General features: G+C 47.3%; 1 protein-coding gene across 1 annotated transcript in view; it reads left to right on the forward strand.

The window, feature by feature from the left end:
- LOC139275595 (ecto-NOX disulfide-thiol exchanger 1-like) overlaps nt 1-20,775 on the forward strand; it is a 249,283-nt gene that overhangs the window by 47,277 nt on the left and 181,231 nt on the right. Inside the window, exons 5-6 of the mRNA XM_070892766.1 lie at nt 510-743; nt 15,839-16,051. Of these exons, the coding sequence (XP_070748867.1) occupies nt 510-743; nt 15,839-16,051 (447 nt within the window). The remainder of the gene's footprint in view (nt 1-509; nt 744-15,838; nt 16,052-20,775) is intronic.

A 20,775-nucleotide genomic window follows, 5' to 3' on the forward strand; every position in this document is an offset into this window, starting at 1 on the left:
CTCACACAGCACCGTTCCTGCTCCCTTCCATGGTTTGTGACTTGGCGTGAGTTGAGCAGGCCCCAGCTGTGCACTGCCACCATCTCGTCTCTTGGGACGGTGACAACTCCGCTCAGCTGACCGTCCCATCCGTCGTCCACATGATCTGGATGGAAGCGACACCAACTGGGCTCGAGGAGCCCCTGGAGGGAGTCCGAGAAAAATAACCCGTGCAAGAACTCAGACACACAATAAGGCACAAGATTCACAATAAAGCGCACATTGCTTTAAGCAAGAAAAGAAAGAACTTGCATTTAAATGGCACTTTTCACCACCTCAGGGCGTCCCAAAGGGGCTTCCCAGCCAATGAAAGACCTTTGAAGTGTAGTCACTGTTGTAATGCAGGAACTCGAGCGGCCAGCGCTAGGGATTGTACTGCCGCAGGTGCCATTGCCCACTCTGCTGTTAAACCCCAAGAACTAACACCCACTGCTTTCGTGTAGTTTCTAAGGATTGCTGTTCACATTCAGGCTATCGCATGAGGCTGGGATCCAGCACAGACAAGAAGGACACAGGCCGCCTGCACGTGGACTTTGCTCGGGCCAGAGATGATTTCTACGAGTGGGAGTGTATGCAGCGGATGTTTGCGCGAGAGGAACGTCACCGGCGTATGATGGAGGATGAACATCTGAGGCCACCCTCTCCTGCACCCATTGTGCACTATTCCGAGCATGAAGCCAACCTAATGGCTGAGAAACTCAAAGGTACCCCTCAGTATATTACATTCAAACAGTGTTAAACTGTGCTGTTCAAGGTCTGCGCACATTCAATTCTAACTTCATCTTCCGTCAGTATGTTTAGCAGCAGACAAGTGGAGCAGGCAGTCATCATTGTACAGCTGAGGGAACGGCTTAAAAAACATTTCTCCTAAACAATGTGAATATGTAATGTAACACAGACAGCAGACAGACACACTTGATTCACAGGACTTCTCCTCAAACATCTGACGTTTCGGAAATTGTTTTTGGCCATGCGGAAAGTCTGTCAGATGTTAATGTGCTCGAATTTCAAAAGATAAATAGGACATTCTTCATTCAGCTAAACACATAAACATGCTCACCTGCTCAGTTCCCCCCCCCCCAAAACACACATACATACACACACGCACACATCTGCACACACACACACACAGATCTGCACACACACATATGCACAAACCCACACCTGCACACACAGTTCCCCACACATACAAATACACACAGACACACACACACTGCTCCCCACACGTAGACACACACACATTCGCCTGCACACATTCACACACACACACACAGCTCCATGCATACACACACATATAGTTCCGCACATACATAAAAAAAAATTTTTACAGCGCAGAAGGAGGCCATTTCGGCCCATCGTGTCCGCGCCGGCCGACAAAAAGCCGCACGGCCCTTGGTCAACAGTCCTAAAGGTTACATATAAACCTATGAACAATGACGGAAAGGCAAAGAGGACCCAGCCCAACCAATCCGCCTCACACAACTGTGACACGCCTTATACTGAAAACATCTACACTCCAACCCAACCGGAGCCATGTGATCTATATAGATGTGATCTGATAAAATGCATAAGCTGAGGTGAGGTAAATCTGAGTAATTCCAGCCTGGGGATTGATGCACTGCTTCACTGTTGCCACCCAATAACAACATACATAAGAACATAAGAAATAGAAGCAGGAGTAGGCCATTTGGCCCCTTGAGCCTGATCCACCATTCAATAAGATCATGGCTGATCTTGTTAAATGTCAACACTGAGCACCACAGGGCCAGATACAGTGCAGCAAATTACAGAATGAAACTCGCTCTACTCTGCTCCAACAATGTGCCTTAACCCCAAAATCAGAAGAGCACTCTGATTGCATCAGCAACATTTCTATTTCAGTTTAGTAATAGTTTGCAGATTAACTGCATTTAACCTTTAGAAACCCAATCCATCTGTTCAGTGTTCCAAGTGGACAAAACAAGGAAGAAAATGAGTTCCCTGTTAGTGAAGTGTGTCAGATCCACTTTCCTGTTTGTGTGACAGTCGTACTTGCTTATTCCACGTACAGGAAGGTACTGAGAGAGATTGCTGGTTAGACTGCATTCATCGCAAAATCAGTAAAGGGATAAAGAAACTGGAGTTAGCCATTGTCTCAGGAACATATCTCATAGTATTGAAAAAAAATTCTGAGTTCTTAATTATTGGCTTCAATCCCAAAAATCAAAATAATTTTTCATGATGATAACATACACCAAGAGTGGATAAACATTTAGCAGATGGAGTATAATGTGGGAAAATGTGAGGTTATCCACTTTGGCAGAAAAAATAGAAAAGCAAATTATAATTTGAATGGAGAAAAATTGCAAAGTGCTGTAGTGCAGAGTGACTTGGGGGTCCTTGTACCTGAAACACAAAAGGTTAGTATGCAGGTACAGCAAGTAATCAGGAAGGCAAATGGAATGTTGGCCTTTATTGCAAGGGGGATAGAGTATAAAAGCAGGGAAGTCCTGCCTCAACTGTACAGGGTATTGGTGAGGTCACACCTAGAATACTGCGTGTAGTTTTGGTCTCCATATTTAAGGAAGGGTATACTTGCATTGGAGGCTGTTCAGAGAAGGTTCACTAGGTTGACTTTGGAGATGAGAGGGTTGACTTATGAAGATAGGTTGAGTAGGTTGGGCCTATACTCATTGGAGTTCAGAAGAATGAGAGGTGATCTTATTCATACATATAAGATAATGAGGGGGCTCGAGAAGGTGGATGCAGAGAGGATATTTCCACTCATAGGGGAAACTAAAACTTGGGGACATCGTCTCAGAATAAGGGGCCACCAATTTAAAGCTGAGATGAGGAGGAATTTCTTTCTGAGGGTTGTAAATCTCTGGAATTCTCTGCCCCAGAGAGCAGTGGAGGCTGGGTCATTGAATATATTTAATAGACTGATTTTTGAGTGATAAGGGAATAAAGGGTTATGGGGAGTGTGCAGGGAAGTGGAGCGGAGTCCACGATCAGCCATGATCTTATTGAATGGTGGAGCAGGCTCGAGGGGCCAGGTGGCCTACTCCTGCTCCTATTTCTTATGTTCTTATGTAAGATTGAGAAGAATTTAAGACAACTGTTAAATTTGGAGGTATTTTTTCCCCTTCCTCCTCTGGATTCTTTGGCTCCTGTATCTTCGATCATTCTCACAGGTGAGTTCCAGCTCCCTAATCCTTCAAGACTATCTTCACTAACATGCCCAGGATAATAAATAGAACAACCTTTCCCTTAATTACACGACTGACTGAAATTCTTCTCTGGCTCCGTACGACACTCCTCCCATCTTCAGTTAGCAGCAGGGACCCATGGCACCCGGCTTCACTTGTTGATTTAAACTATTAAGTGAATTTATTCTTTATCCTCTATCTAGTCCCTCAAGTGCAAGCAGATAAACTTGAGGTAGTTGCGGTCAATGTGAAACAGTGAGGTAATGCTGCCACGTATAAACCACTGGTGTGCCCACACTGGGAACACTGGGTACCACTGTGGTCGCCACAGTACACAAGGTATTGCAGCGACTGAAAGGACACAGAGAGAGCAACCGCAGTGGTTGAGGAAGGGGAGGGGGTATTGTGTGGAGCCATTATGTAAATTAGGCAAGTTCTTACTGGATAAAAGAAGGCTGACAGGTGATATTGCTGTTTTTAGGTTTAAAACGGACTCGATAATGTAAATCGTGAAGAGCTGTTTCATCTTGTCCAGAACAGTAGAACCAGAGGACTGCGCTTCAAAGGGTGAATTCAAAATTAATCTGCGGAAACATTGGGGGGAATTTTAACTTGGGGGAACGGGTGGGAGTGGGTGCTGCCGGGGATTAAATGGCCAAAGATTGTCGGAAAACCGGCTCTAACCCGCCGATTTCCGGCTTTTACTCCGGTGGGACAAGGGGCGGTCAGCCAACCTTAGTGAGGCTGGAAGCCTCGCCTTAAATTGTGTTTGCAGCTTTAACTGTGGCCGGCCGGGTTTCCCAGGGCTCCGGAAACACGGCAGCTGCAGCAAGGTGAGGACAGCCTCGGGGAGCACTCTGTGTGGGCCGGGAGGAGCAAAAGCGCTCCCGCCTGGAGAGTGCTCCTTCCTGGAGAATGTTCCCGCCCGGAGTGCTCACGCCCAGAGTGCTCCTACCTGGAGACTGCTCCCCCTATCCCACAGAGAGTGCTCCCCCGGACCCAACCCCCCCCAGAGTGCTCCCTACCCCGGATAGTGCTCCCCCTGGACCCTCCCCCCCAGAGAGTGCTCTCCCCCCCGGGAGAGTGTTTCTCCCCCCCCCCCCCCATGGAGAGTGCCCCCCCCGGAGAGTGCCCCCCCGGTGGAGAGTGCTTCCCCCCCCCGGGAGAGTGCCGCCCCCCCCGCACCCCTCCCAGAGAGTGCTCCCCTCTGCAACCCCCCCTCCACGGAGAGTTCCCCCCCCCCTGCACCCCCCCGGAAAGTGCTCCCCCCCTGGAGTACTCCCCCCACGGAAAGTGCTCCCCCTCGGAGAGTGCTCCCGCCCCCGGAGAGTGCTCCCCCCCCCACAGAGAGTGCTCCCCCCCCACAGAGAGTGCTCCCCCCCCACAGAGAGTGCTCCCCCCCCGGAGAGTGCTCCCTCCCGGCCTCCCAGATCCCAAGCTCCCTCACCATCGGAACACCCCCACATCCGCCCCCCCCCAGCCCTTGTGATCGGGGATCAGACTCCCCCCTCTGGAGCCGGGGATCAGCCCCTCACCCGCACCCCCCCAAGAGCCTGGGATCAGCCTCCGCCCCACGGCCCGGGAAACAGCTCTCCCCCACCCCCCCCCCCCCCCCCGGTGCCTGGGATCACACCCCGCCACCCCCCCCTCACCTTGGGATTGGGGGTCAGCCCTCCCCAACCCGGAGCTGGGGATCATACCCCTCCTGGTCCTGCTGCCCCTTCTGCAACATTCCCCCCCGACTGGAAGCCGAGTTTATCCATCAGGCTGACCTCTGGGCGGGGAACCTGTCCGTGACGTCAGACACAGGCCGTGGAGATAAAACTCCGCAGTGTGCGGGGAAACCTGGACTTCCTGCTTACCCGCACGCAACCGGCTCAAACAGTTACATCGCCCATTATTTCAGAGAGCGAGTGGTAAATCTATGGAACAGGCTCCCTCGGGCGATGGTGGAAGCCGTTGGTATTGAATCATTGAGACACGACGTGTGGTAAGTCGAGCGTGCTTGGGGGGAACAGGTAATTTGGACCTATGGTTCCCAAAGCTCTCCACCGATGGGATTTTCCTTGCCTCATTTCTGGCTCTGTTGTTCACTCTAGCTAGGCCCATCATAATTTTATATACCTCAATTTAGTCTCCTCTCAGCCTCCTCTGTTCTAAAGAAAATAACCCCAGCTTATCTAATTTTTCCCCCAATCTAAAATTCTCCAGTCCTGGCAACATCCTCGTAAATCTCCTCTCTCGGGCAGTCAATTGGAAGAGATTGATTGCTGGGATTGGCTAATAACTCCATTACCATTGTGTCATGTGACTACCAGGATGGTGAAGGTGAACTACATGGACCGTGGTCTTTTTGCATCAAGCAATTCCTATTTTCCTAAACTGTCGCAGCCCAAATGCTAAGCTATTCTTTTGTGAATAATGTTCTTGTATGCAGTACTTCTTCGCTCTTATTTCTTGTCATGGTGGAAGCTATGCTCATTTGAACTATATCTCTTTATCAAATGGAATTTAATCCGGAGAAGTGTGAGGTGCTGCATTTGGGGAGGGCTAACAAGGCAAGGGAATACACATTAAATGGTAGGACAATGAGAAGTGTAGAGGAACAGAGGGTCCTTGGACTGCATGTCCACAGAACCCTGAAGATAGCAGGCCAGGTAGATAAATGGTTGAGAAGGCATACGAGATACTTGCCTTTATTAGCTGAGGCATAGAATACAAGAGCAGGGAGGTTATGCTTGAACTGTATAAAACATTAGTTAGGCCACAGCTAGAGTACTGCATGCAGATCTGGTCACCATATTACAGGAAAGATGTGATTGCACTAGAGAGGAGATTTACGAGGATGTTGCCAGTACTGGAGAATTTTAGCTATGAGGAAAGATTGGATAGGCTGGGTTTGTTTTCTCTGGAACAGAGGGGGCTGAGGGAAGACCTTATTGACGTGTATAACATTATGAGGGACCTGTATAGAGTGGATTGGAAGGGCTTACTCCCCTTAGCAGAGGAGTCAATAACCAGGGGTCATAGATCTAAAGTAGTTGGTAAGAGGTTAACAGGGGATTTGAGGAGAATTTTTTTCACCCAGAGGGTGGTGGGGGTCTGGAACTCACTGCCTGAATGGATGGTAGAGGTAGGAACCCTCACCACATTTAAAAAGTACTGCGATGTGCACTTGAAGTGCCACAACCTACAGGGCTACGGACCTAGTGCTGGAAAGTGGGATTCGGCTGGATAGCTCTTTGTTGGCCAGCACAGACACGATGGGCCGAATGGCCTCTTTCTGTGCTGTAAATTTGTATGATTCCCGGATTCTCTAAGTTTCAAACTGACTCTCGCAGTCAAACAGCTGCATCTCTGTAAGTGTCCCTGAGAACTGGGATATCCAGGATTTGACTGTCACCCACACTGGAGAATAACCGCCTGTCGTACACATAACAGAACAAATACACCGTCTGTGTTTGTTCAATAGCGGTTCCTCAGATCACTGAGGAGCAGCAGCACTTATATTGAGTGATGCTCGGGGCAAGATACTGACAGCAGCTTTAAATCCCTTGGGGTGAACTCCTGCCGGGATTCTTCCGCTGGAGAAACCGCTCAACAATGGCATAGGCGGCATTTATACCATTTCCCCAGGTTTCCCCAGCTCGTTAATTGAAGCTACGGTGAACGAGTGGGAAAATGGGAGCAGAAATTGCCCCATGACTGGTGACTGAATGTAAGGAATCTGCAGAGCTAAACTAACCAGAGTGATTATTTGCACTCGTTTTCTGCGTGTACTTCTGCGCCTGCGCACCCTGGACTCCGCCCCCGTCCTCCCGCGCATGCGCACCACTGGCCCCTGGACTCCATCCTCGTCCTCCCGCACATGCGCAAACTCCTCGAACCCAACACCGGAAGTCGGGTATGTATCTTGAGCTGTAACTGTGCCATCTTCAGGACTTTTGCCTAGAATATCGCTGTGATTATCCACACAAATAGTTTTGTGGCCTTCTGTGGAAGTGAAAACATCAGAGGCTGGAGAGAGCGAGACTGGAGAGGCAGGAGAGAGAGAGAGAGAGAGAGAGAGAGAGAGACTGGGGGTGGAGAGAGAGAGAGAGAGAGAGAGAGAGACTGGGGGTGGAGAGAGAGAGAGAGAGAGAGAGAGAAACTGGGGGTGGAGAGAGAGAGAGAGAGAGAGAGAGAAACTGGGGGTGGAGAGAGAGAGAGAGAGAGAGAGAGAGACTGGGGGTGGAGAGAGACTGGGGGTGGAGAGAGAGAGAGACTGGGGGTGGAGAGAGAGAGAGAGAGAGAGACTGGGGGTGGAGAGAGAGAGAGAGAGACTGGGGGTGGAGAGAGAGAGAGAGAGAGAGAGAGAGAGAGAGACTGGGGGTGGAGAGAGAGAGAGAGAGAGAGAGACTGGGGGTGGAGAGAGAGAGAGAGAGAGAGACTGGGGGTGGAGAGAGAGAGAGAGAGACTGGGGGTGGAGAGAGAGAGAGAGAGAGACTGGGGGTGGAGAGAGAGAGAGAGAGAGACTGGGGGTGGAGAGAGAGAGAGAGAGACTGGGGGTGGAGAGAGAGAGAGAGAGAGACTGGGGGTGGAGAGAGAGAGAGAGAGACTGGGGGTGGAGAGAGAGAGAGAGAGAGAGACTGGGGGTGGTGAGAGAGAGAGACTGGGGGTGGAGAGAGAGAGAGAGAGACTGGGGGTGGAGAGAGAGAGAGAGAGAGAGAGAGAGAGAGACTGGGGGTGGAGAGAGAGAGAGACTGGGGGTGGAGAGAGAGAGAGAGAGACTGGGGGTGGAGAGAGAGAGAGAGAGAGAGAGAGAGAGAGACTGGGGGTGGAGAGAGAGAGAGAGAGACTGGGGGTGGAGAGAGAGAGAGAGAGAGACTGGGGGTGGAGAGAGAGAGAGAGAGAGAGAGAGACTGAGAGGAGAGAGGGAATGTGGGAGAGGGGATAGGTGGGGAGTGATAGACTTAGGGGGGTAGAGCGAGAGATTGGGGAAGAGAGTGGGGCAGAGAGAGAGAGAGACTGGGGGGAGAGTGAGAGAGTCTGGGGGAGAGAGAGGGGACGCGGGAGAGGCGATCGGAGGGTAGAGGGGGAACTCGGGGAAGACTGATCACGTTCTTCCAAACCCATCCCCTTTACACGCAAAGCCGATTTCTCAGAAAGCTCAGTACGTGTGTCACTATTCACTTCATACCCAAGAAACCTGTTAACAATCTGTGACCCACACACAATGCTCCATCTATGGTGGGGGGGGGGGGTGGGGAGGGGGTGCTGGGATGGGGCAGGAACTTTGGCTGGGATGAGGGTGCTCTCTCCTGCCTGGAGTCGGCAGTCAGTGGCTCGAATTACAATTTGCAAAGTCACTGAGAACTTGGGCAGCGCGGTTCTAATTACACATTCCAGAGAAACTGCTGGGTGTGTCTTATCCTCCAAGGGGACCAATCAGCAATCAGGTCATGTGATCATGGACAGCCAATCAGAGCATTTTGTAGTGCAAATAAGCGAATCCTAAAGTAATAAAGAACTGCTTCATTGTTATTCCATCAGCCAACACTGCATCGATTACAGTTCCGGTTACTCTGTCGGCAATCCCAAGGCTCACCCTCCGAGCAAGTGTAACATCAGACATGGAGAGATAAAAAGTTGAAGAACTTCATTGACTTATATTTATTTTGCCATTAAATCTTATTTCAATTGAGCTTTTGTATCACTTTAGAGTTTTCCTAATGTGCATCACCTTTCAATACTCAAACAAAAAGCAACATACCGCTGGAAAACTTAAACAAAAACAGAAAATGCAGGAAACGCTCAGCAGGTTGGGCAGTATCTGTGGAGAGAGAAACAGAGTTAATGTTTCAGGTCAATGACACTTCGTCAGAACTGGAAAATGTTAGAGATGTGACAGGTTTTAAGCAAGTGTAGGGGCAGGGAAAGGGGGGCGGGAGGAAAGAACTCAGAGGAAGGTGTGTGATAGGGTGGAAGGCAGGAGAGATTCAATGACAAAAGAGATGATGGTGCAAGGCAAGGCAAAAAGGATGGTGATGGGGTAAGTAAATAAATGAAAGATGGGTCTAGAAGAGGTGTAAATGGGGATAGAATCATCAACTGCTGTCCAAAAAGAATGTGAGTGGTGGTTATGATCTAAAATTGTTGAACTGAATGTTGAGTCCAGAAGGCTGTCGCCATTTCTTTGGACAACGGGTGCTGGTAATGGTTCTGCTGTTGCTATTTACACCTCCTTCAGACACAACTTTCAAACACACTATGGTATTGGGGACACTGAGCTGGTGGAAGAGAAGTTACAGGAGGTGATGATTACCCCCGTACTTGCCGACCTCCAATGGCTCCCCATTCCCCAGTGCATTTCTCCCAACTGAAAAGATGCCTTGTATATTCAGTGGGAGAATTTGTTGTTTTGTTCATATGCTATTGGCATGGATTGTGCCATGTTGTTATTTTTGTCTGAAAAACTGAAAACTTTGTTGTGACTTTTGTTGCCAAACACTAAAGGAGAGCAAATGTTTCATCCATCGGTCTCCTGTTGCCGTGTTGTTGAGTGTCTGTAGTATCTATCCTTGCAGTGGGTGCACTGTAAATATATTAGTGTGGTGTTTATTTCCCTGGTGGTCCAAGTGGATATGTGAATGGAGAGTGCGAGCTGCTTGGCGGTGTAGTGGATCTACAGAACTGTGGTGTCTGGTTTCTCTGCTAATGGAACGGGACAATGCACTGATGCACTTCAAATTCCCTGGTGGTCAAGTTGGGCCTATGTGTCTGTCGTGTCTGATTTCCCCGGTGGTCTGCCTGCTTTGTGTCCATCTTGTTTGATTTTCTCCAGACCCATCTACAGTCGATGATTTTCCTGCTGGTCCAGGGAGCTTTTCCATCAACGGCTCCTGGTTTCCACTGGCAGTGTTTTGCTATAACTATATATTTAATTCTACAATCTGTGCCCATTTAATGAAATGATACGGACATCACAATAAAACGGTTTACAATGGGAACATTGAGACACTTGTCTGAGAGAGATACAAAATAGAGATTACTGTGGATAATTTAATAATAAAGACTAGGACATAAATAGTACAATTAAATTTCTCTCTCATAGTAATATCAAATAAATTTTCACTATGCTTGAGAGTGAATCAAGAATAGAGATTGCAATTAGCCTGGTCCATACAATGGTAATGGTTCTTGGCAATGACCCAGAACAGAAATATATGGATAGTCAAAAGGAGAAAAGAAAGACTTGGATTTATATCGCACGTTTCAAGACCTCAGGATGTCCCAAAGCGCTTTACAGCCATTGAAGTACATTTGAAGTGTAGTCACTGCTGTAATGTAGCAAATCCGGTCTGGTAACCCACAAAGGTTAAAGTAAATGAGAGGTGATTGAAAAGCAAGTCCAATAGTCAATGTAAGGTTTGCCCTGTTGCAGAGACTAAAAACATGAGACCTGAAATGCTTACCTTTTTTTGGATGTGGAAATCATTAAATCTGGACGGGGGAGGGAATCCATTTCCAAATCCAGAGAGATCTCCAATGGGAGCCCCTTCATGCAATGAAAATGGGTTGGGCCAGTGGATACCCTGATTACGGACAACCCATTCTGGCTTGTTCCCAACAACTGTTCTGACATCATCAGGTACTGAAGGGTTCTCCTTCTTGGGTGCCAGGCCGCTGGCCCGGCCGAAACGCTCCCTGGTGGCCCAGTGTTTGCCACTAAAGGGGCTGCAGAGTTTGCAGCAGCCCTCCCCTTTAACTGAAGGGGAGAGATATTGTGATGCGCCAGTGCGATGACTTGGAGCGTCGGCCATTCCAACCGACTCCCACCTCCGCGTCACTAGTGACGGCCATTCCAACCCACCCCCACTTCCGCCCCGCTATTGTCGGCCAATATGACCCACCCCCACTTCCACCCCGATGATGAGACCACTTCCGCCCCACTCAAAAAAAATCTACCAAGACCTGAATTTCTCCGGATTGCTCGCCCCTTGCATTGGGATGGATGGAACCCTTCAAAATTGATACGTGCACCCCATTTGGGACAGAGGGCAGTTTCGGCCCGTTCTTTTCTTCATCTCCGTATTTTCCGTGTTTGTAACTGGTCAATTTGATTTTCCTGTTCTGCTCCCTTTATTTTTTCTGTCTGTTATCCTTTCCTATTTGCACATTTACCTTCTCTCTGTCTGCCTTCTCCAGTTGCTCTCTCTCTCTCTCTCTCTCTCTCTTTGGTTTTATTTCCCCTGCTCCCCTTTCCTTCCTGACTGTTCACTTCACTAGTTCTCTGTGTGGCCAGTCCATGAGCTTCCTCCCTGTTCAGGTGGAGCCCACCCTGTGCAATAGCTCCCACCTTCTCCAGACCTGGTGCCAATGCCCCAGAAAATGGAAACTTTGTTCCTGACACCATCTCTTGATTTATGTGTTGAGCCCCAAAATCTTCCTATCCTTCCCTAGTCTAGCATGTAATCCGGAGATTATCCTGGTGAAGCCTTGTTTCAGAATCTCCCATACTTCCATTTCAGGACGTCAGGCCTATCCTTCCCTATATTGTTGGTTCCCACGTGGACAATGGTGATTCGCTGCTCTTCCTAGAATCATAGAGCTGGATTATACGAAGCTCGGTGGGTCCGTGGCGGTGGTGGGCCCCGGCCTCACTGCTGGCTCCAGGCCTGTCCCGGCCTCATTGCTGGCTCCAGGCCGTTGTGCAGAATGAATATGCTGTGATTGGGCTTGCTAAGCCCACCCAGCGTGTTTCCCGGCCAATTAGAGGAAGTGGGTCTGGTGATGTCATTTGATGACACATCATCAGCCGGTTTCCTTAAAGGGACCATGGCTAACTTTATTTTGACATTTATGCTGTCAGTGTTCTACAGCATTGAGGTGCTGCAACATTGACAAACACTGCACAGAGGTTCACAGCTGCACCCAGGCTCTCCCATCACTCCCTCCACATGCTTATGGAGGGAGTCACAGTGCGCAGGGAGGTCCTCTTCCCTTCCTATGGATGGCAGAGGCTTCCCCAGGAGACCATGCAGCCTGGCTGCACATTACAGAGGCGGGTACTAGCAGGGATGTCGTCAGGAGGAGCTGGCTGCAGTGCCGCAAACCTTTCAATTATCTCAGCAGATCAGGAAACCTTATTACAAAGCCACACACAACACCATCCTGCTGTGCCTCTCATCACATCACCATGAGCACAATTGTACACAATGGTTTAATGAAGCAGTGTCACTGCTGATTGGGATATGACCACGAACACTGGGACTGTACACAATGGTTTAATGAAGTGTCAAGATCCAAACCTGGCCATCTCAGATTGTACATAAACCTGCAGACTGGAAAATTCCAGCCAGTCAGACGGTGCTTGGAGATAATCTTCTGCCAGTTTGGGGGAATTTTGGGACTCAACCAAATTTAGTTTTGGGTGGAACGTTGAGTTTTTGGTCAAATTTCTGCCAATTCATTTCATACCCCCACCATCACCCGATCAAGCTTATCATTTGGAGGCAGTTTATGACTACTTTCAACTTGTACCCGTTACCCATCGTGAATGAATTGTTTTGGCATTTGTGGAGTTAAACATGGTGTGGTGGATTTCCTCGGGGCTTTCCCCTGCTCTGCCGCTGTTTTCTCTACTGGCACAAGCATGGTGGCAGAGCCAGAGAAGCCCTGAGGAAATTCGGCCAAAATTCGGCACAAAGAATCTTTGCCTGAATCCTTGCCATGGTGGGTGGTGTTGGTGCTGAGATTGTTCATGCTGAGGAAGACCTGGCAAAGAAACAGGCTCAACAGGTGGACATGCAGCAGAACTATTCTGTGTTTGCAGGATTCACTGAAGCACAGGATGTCCTGGGCAGTTTGTATGCCCAGGTCTGGACACCTCACATGAAATAAGAGAGGATCAGTTTAATTTCAGCAACTGCATAAACATAAAAACTGTACCCGAGGACTGGAGGATAGCAAATATTGCCCAATATATATTTTTAAGAATTTAGCATGAAAATGGGGTTTATTGCCCGTGCAGCCTAATATTGATTGTGAGGAAAATGTTACAGCAATAGACAGGATGGAGTCTGTGTCAATGTTGATTAAAAGACCAGAAAGCAACACCAGTCCACTGGAACTCTTCGAGAATTTGAGACAGTTTCACGTACAAGGTTTATAAGATTGATGAAGGTATGTGGAAATATTGACTATTATTAATTGAGTTAAAATTGACTTAAGAATAAAGATTTTATTCTGAAAACCCCATCTTGCTGAGTAATTGCAGGGTGCGGGGAGGTGGGGTTGAAGTTCCACTGATTCGTTTGCCCTGGCATTGACCCCATCCGAAATCCCGGGGCCACTTGAACGGTAAGAGCAGACACCTATCTCAATACTCACCCCAAGGAGCCAGCTTCTGTTGCTTCATCGGGGTGATGGCGGGGGTGGGGGGGGTGCGTGAATGTGTAACCTAAGTAGTCCAACAGTCCCATTTCAACTTGCAAGTGCCCCCTGTAACATATTGCCACACTCCAGATTTCTGACAAATTTGCCATTTGGATGTGGCACTGTGGGGTCCACTTATGGCCCTTGATTGGTAAGTATGGCCTCTTCATGCAGGCGTAGCTGCTACTGGCCATACAATAGCTGAGACTGACGAGAGCTCTGGGGAGCTGGGCATCCCATCTCCATGACGATGAGGGCCATGGGCAGAAGTAGCTCCCCAACCCCCAGCATCTCCCCGATTGTAATTTATCAGTGGCACCAGAAAGGGGTGGGAATGGGTTTTGTGCCTAAACCCTTCACCCTGCCTAGGTTATGCTAATTAGCATGGCATTTATAGGGTAGCAAATAAAAGGTCAAATAAATGGAATGTGTTTGTGTTCGGGGCAAGACATTGAAGCGTGGAGTTCTGCAGAGGTCTCTTGCTCGCCACATTATTCAGAAATTACATGGGACAGGCTAATTTTTGTTTATTATAACATTTTCTGATGACTCCAGCATACGTTGCTAAGGGTTTGATATCAGCGAGATTCTCTGGAGGTCAGAATGTAGCACAGGTGAACTGTGAATGCAGAACTAGGGGGACATGAGTATGAAACTAACCATCCACAGGAAGGGCTTGTGATTAGCTTCCTCTTTTCACAAGAGCTGTGGGTATAACAACAGCAACTTGGATTTATGTAGCACCTTTGACATAGTAAAACATCCCAAGATGCTTCACAGGGACATTATCAAACAAAATTTAACACCGAGCCACATATGGAGAAATTAGGGTCGATGACCAAAAGCTTGGTGAATGAGATAGGTTTTAAGGAGCATCTTAAAGGAGGAGAGAGAGGGAGGAACATAGGAACAGGAGTCGCCCATTCAACCCCTTGAGCCTGTTCCGCCATTCAATGAGATCATGGCTGATCTGCGATCTAACTCCATATACCCACCTTTGTTCCATATCCCTGAATATCTTTGGTTAACAAATATCTATCAATCTCCAATTTAAAATTAACAATTGGTCTAGCATCAATTGTTGTTTGGGGAAGAGAGTTCCAAATAGAGAGGCGAAGAGGTTCGGGAATGAATTCCAATGATTAGGGCCTTAACAGCTGAAGGCAAGGCCACCAATGGTGGAGCAGTTAAAATCAGGGATGCTCAAGAGGGCAGAATTAGAGGAGCACAGATATCGGGGGTGGGGGGGTGGGGCAGTTGTGGGGCTGGAGGAGATTACAGACATAGCGAGGGGCGAGTTCATAGGGGGATCTGAAAACAAGGATGAGAATTTTAAAATCGAGGCATTGCTTAACCTGAAGTCAATGTAGGTCAGCGAACATAGGAGTGATGGATGAACGGGACTTGGTGCGAATTAGGACACGGGCAGCTGAGTTTTTGATGACCTCAAGCTAACGGAGAGTAGAATGTGAGAGGCCGGCCAGGAGTGCATTAGAATAGTCAAGTCTATTGGATTGTGGAATAAACTCCCAGCAAAAGCAATTATTGCTGTTTCAGTGAACATCTGGATGAAAATCTGTTTTATAAACCAAATGAACTGTTATGAAGATAAAGAGAGAGAGAGAGAGATAATTGAATGTTGTGTGGAACATGCTGGTGACTGAACCAAGGGGACCTTGGGCAAGCAGAGCCAATCATCCAGCATGTAAGGTGAGACCTTTAACCTGGAGTCTTATTCCTTTCAGGGACATGGAGAAACCATGGGAAACCTTTCTTTAAGCTATGAATGTTGTGGGACAGAGTTCATAATAGAGTGGCTTTACAGGCTGAATGGCAGTTACTTCTTCCATGCTTTTCCATATCTTTGTGTTTGCCAAATGGTGGCGGTGATTCGTCTGTTCCAGTTACATATGCAGCGATGCTGTCGATGTTTGTGATTGGTCCAAGTGACCTATGGGGAGCAGAACAATGGCCACTGGTGGATTAGCGGAGAATTCACTGATTGTTGTTGAAAATGTTGAGTATTTTACACAATTTAAACAGTTTAAACAGTGGATAGTGTTTACAAAAATCACCATGCTCCTTTTGTCGCAGTGAATGAGCTGAGTTCTCCACACGCCTTTGTTTCCAGAAGTGCATGAGTCAGATCAAGAACGGTTGCTGTTTGAAGCTCCTGTGTATTTGGTCCCTTGCAGATGAGAACAAGTTCTCGGAAGCCATCTCGGTGCTGCTGGCCTGGTTTGAACGCGGAGAAGTGACGCGGCGCTCAGCCAACAATTTTTACTCCATCATTCAGTCCGTCAACAGCCACAGCCGGAGACTGATGGGGGAAAAGGCAGCACATGAGCAAGAAATGGAAGATGCCAAGGAACGATTCACAAACGCTTTGTCGGGGATCCTCACTGGATGTAAGTGACATTTGTATGTTGGCATTCTCAGTTCTGTTACAGGACCAGGGTAAGTACTCATACTGCGAGTTCCAGAATATGGGCCCATCTCACAGGACTAGATTTTCAGGTAGGAAATCTTTCACCATCTCTTGAATCAGAAGGCATTTTGTAAGAATGATGGACTGTGACTATACAATTCGCACAGGTACAGCTATTGTTTCACTGATCTCCAGTGAGGGGCTTTTATATTAGAGTCCAAATAGGCTCACCAGCATCATATATGACAACATGTTTCATTCCATGATGAATTGGAGGGTACATAATGTAGTAAGGGAGTTTAATAGCTATATTTTCCCCCAGGGTAAGGAGCAAAACTTGTGTAATTAGAACAGACATCAGCAGGATGCTTGCTAACATCAGATGCACTTATTTGAAATTCCGGCACTGCGCACATTTCGCAAACCTCACCGACAGCCTGAAGTGAGAAAATGCCCCTCCACTCCGCCACCGCCCCCTGCCCACCCAATTCCCATCTTGCTATCAGTGTAATGGAAACGGTCACAACAGAAGATTTTGAAATCACACAAATTAAGTGTTTTAAATAGACACTGACATGATGCTGGTGAGGAAGATCACAGCGAGAAGATAAATAGGCTGAAGGAGCAGCTGCTCGAAGGGCCGGCTCCATTTATTGGTGAGGACCAGTTTTGATCACCTTACTTAAGGAGGGATACACTAGCTTTGGAGGGGGTACAGAGACGATTCACGAGGCTGATTCCGGAGATGAGGGGTTACCTTATGATGATAGATTGAGTAGACTGGGTCTTTACTCGTTGGAGTTCAGAAGGATGAGGGGTGATCTTATAGAAACATTTAAAATAATGAAAGGGATAGACAAGATGGAGGCAGAGAGGTTGTTTCCACTAGTCGGGGAGACTAGAACTAGGGGGCACAGCCTCAAAAAGGAATTCTGATGACGTCTCCAGGGGGAATTGTTTCTTGTTTTTATTCTAACTAATGACATTCTCTTCATTAGGAGCTTAATCTAAATACAAGAAGTGTTAACCAAACATTGCATCTCGGTAATGGCTGAGCTCTCGTGTAGTGAAGGAAATTGCCTCACAAGTAAATCTATCTAGTCGCAGGTAGTTAGCAAGATAGCAGCTGGGCCCAGAACTGGGGCCATCAATATAAGATCGTCACGAATAAATCCAATGGGGAATTCAGGAGAAACTTCTCCACCAGAGAGTGGTGAGAATGTGGAACTTACTACCACAAGGAGTAGTTGAGGCGAATAGCACAGATACATTTAAGGAGAAGCTAGATAAGTCCATGAGAGAGAAAGGAATAGAAGGTTATACTGATGGGGTGAGGTAAAGAGGGGTGGGAGGAGCTTCGTGTGGAGTACAAACACTGGACTGAACTGCCTGTTTCTCTGCTAGAATCAATGTAACTAGAACATAAAAACATAAGAATTAGGAACAGGAGTAGGCCATCTAGCCCCTCGAGCCTGCTCCGCCATTCAAAAAGATCATGGCTGATCTGGCCGTGGACTCAGCTCCACTTACCCGCCCGCTCCCCATAATCCTTAATTCCCTTATTGGTTAAAAATTTATCTATCTGTGATTTGAATACATTCAATGAGCTAGCCACAACTGCTTCCCTGGGCAGAGAATTCCACAGATTCACAACCCTCTGGGAGAAGAAATTCCTTCTCAACTTGGTTTTAAATTGGCTCCCCCGTATTTTGAGGCTGTGCCCCCTAGTTCTAGTCTCCCCGACCAGTGGAAACAACCTCTCTGCCTCTATCTTGTCTATCCCTTTCATTATTTTAAATGTTTCTATAAGATCACCCCTCATCCTTCTGAACTGCAACGAGTAAAGACCCAGTCTACTCAATCTATCATCATCAGGTAACCCCCTCATCTCCGGAATCAGCCTAGTGAATCGTCTCTGTACCCCCTCCAAAGCTAGTATATCCTTCCTTAAGTAAGGTGACCAAAACTGCACGCAGTACTCCAGGTGTGGACTCACCAATACCCTGTACAGTTGCAGCAGGACCTCCCTGCTTTTGTACTCCATCCCCCTCGCAATGAAGGCCAACATTCCATTCGCCTTCCTGATTACCTGCTGTACCTGCAAACTAACTTTTTGGGATTCATGCACAAGGACCCCCAGGTCCCTCTGCACCTCAGCATGTTGTAATTTCTCCCAATTCAAATAATATTCCCTTTTACTTTTTTTTTCCCAAGGTGGATGACCTCACACTTTCCGACATTGTATTCCATCTGCCAAACCTTAGCCCATTCGCTAAACCTATCTAAATCGCTTTGCAGCCTCTCTGTGTCCTCTACAGAACCCGCTTCCCCACTAATCTTTGTGTCATCTGCAAATTTTGTTACACTACACTCTGTCCCCTCCTCCAGGTCATCTATGTATATTGTAAACAGTTGTGGTCCCAGCACCGATCCCTGTGGCACACCACTAACCACCGATTTCCAACCTGAAAAGGACCCATTTATCCCAACTCTCTGCTTTCTGTTAGCCAGCCAATTCTCTATCCATGCTAATACATTTCCGCTGACTCCGCGTACCTTTATCTTCTGCAGTAACCTTTTGTGTGGCACCTTATCGAATGCCTTTTGGAAATCTAAATACACCACATCCATCTATCCACCATGCTCGTTATATCCTCAAAGAATTCCAGTAAATTAGTTAAACATGATTTCCCCTTCATGAATCCATGTTGCGTCTGCTTGATTGCACTATTCCTATCTAGATGTCCCGCTATTTCTTCCTTAATGATAGCTTCAAGCATTTTCCCCACTACAGATGTTAAACTAACCGGCCTATAGTTACCTGCCTTTTGTCTGCCCCCTTTTTTAAACAGAGGCGTTACATTAGCTGCTTTCTAATCCGCTGGTACCTCCCCAGAGTCCAGAGAATTTTGGTAGATTATAACCGATGCATCTGCTATAACTTCTGCCATCTCTTTTAATACCCTGGGATGCATTTCATCAGGACCAGGGGACTTGTCTACCTTGAGTCCCATTAGCCTGTCCAGCACTACCTCCCTAGTGATAGTGATTGTCTCAAGGTCCTCCCTTCCCACATTCCCGTGACCAGCAATTTTTGGCATGGTTTTTGTGTCTTCCACTGTGAAGACCGAAGCAAAATAATTGTTTAAGGTCTCAGCCATTTCCACATTTCCCATTACTAAATCCCCCTTCTCATCTTCTAAAGGACCAACATTTACTTTAGTCACTCTTTTCCTTTTTATCTCTCGGTAAAAGTTTTTACTATCTGTTTTTATGTTTTGCGCAATTTTACTTTCGTAATCTATCTTTCCTTTCTTTATTGCTTTCTTAGTCAAACTTTGATGTTGTTTAAAATTTTCCCAATCTTCTAGTTTCCCACTAACCTTGGCCACCTTATATGCATTGGTTTTTAATTTGATACTCTCCTTTATTTCCTTGGTTATCCACGGCTGGTTATCCCTTCTCTTACCACCCTTCTTTTTCACTGGAATATATTTTTGTTGAGCACTATGAAAGAGCTCCTTAAAAGTCCTCCACTGTTCCTCAATTGTGCCACCGTTTAGTCTGTGTTCCCAGTCTACTTTAGCTAACTCTGCTCTCATCCCACTGTAGTCCCCTTTGTTTAAGCAGAGTATGCTCATTTGGAACACTACTTCCTCACCCTCAATCTGTATTACAAATTCAACCATACTGTGATCAATCATTCCGAGAGGATCTTTTACGAGGAGATCGTTTATTATTCCTGTCTCATTACACAGGACCAGATCTAAGATAGCTTGCCCTCTTGTAGGTTCTGTAATATACTGTTCTAAGAAACAATCCCGTATGCATTCTATGAATTCCTCCTCCAGGCTACCCCATGCGATTTGATTTGACCAATCGAAATGTAGGTTAAAACCCCCCATGATTACTGCCATTCCTTTTTTTACATGCCTCTATTATTCCCTTGATTATTGTCCGCCCCACCGTGAAGTTATTATTTGGGGGCCTATAAATTACGCCCACCAGTGACTTTTTCCTCTTACTGGGCCCAAGTTTCCACATGATTCGCACCTGATTTTTAGGAGCAACTGGTGGAGAACGGACTATTTTAGAAATCGCAATTCTCCACTTTTTTTTTCTGCAGTTCTAGTCAGGTAGAACAGTTCGAGTTTAGAACAGAATTTTTTCTTCAAAAGGGGGCGTGTCCAGCCACTGACGCCTGATTTGAAAGTTTCCACAGTGAAAATGTACTCCAAACTAAAGTAGAATGGCGCCAGTGAAGATTTTTGTAGAACTGAAAAAACCTGTTCTACACATTAAAAAATCAGGCGCAGGTTACAAATTAGGCGTCCAGAACGAGGTGAGGGGAAGGGAACTCATTAAATTCGACAATAAATCCTTATTTATACTTCGACAAATATTATACAAATAAATCCAACCTGAATAAACATTTATAAGCCAAGAAAAGATTAAATAAACCATCTTCCTACCTGTGTGAAAGTGCTTCAGCCAGGGAGAATTCTGCAGCTGTTCGTGCCGCTGAGCAAGAGGGGAGGGGAGAGAGGGGAGGGGAGGGGAGGGGAGGGGAGAGAGGGGAGGGAGGGGAGGGGAGGGGAGAGAGGGGAGGGGAGGGGAGAGAGGAGAGGAGGAGAGAGGGGAGGGGAGAGAGAGAGAGGGGGTGTGTCGGGGAACAGGAGCGGGTGTCGGGTCGGGGGAGCGAGT

This window comes from Pristiophorus japonicus, chromosome 11, assembly GCF_044704955.1.
Source record: "Pristiophorus japonicus isolate sPriJap1 chromosome 11, sPriJap1.hap1, whole genome shotgun sequence".
Taxonomy (NCBI): domain Eukaryota; kingdom Metazoa; phylum Chordata; class Chondrichthyes; family Pristiophoridae; genus Pristiophorus; species Pristiophorus japonicus.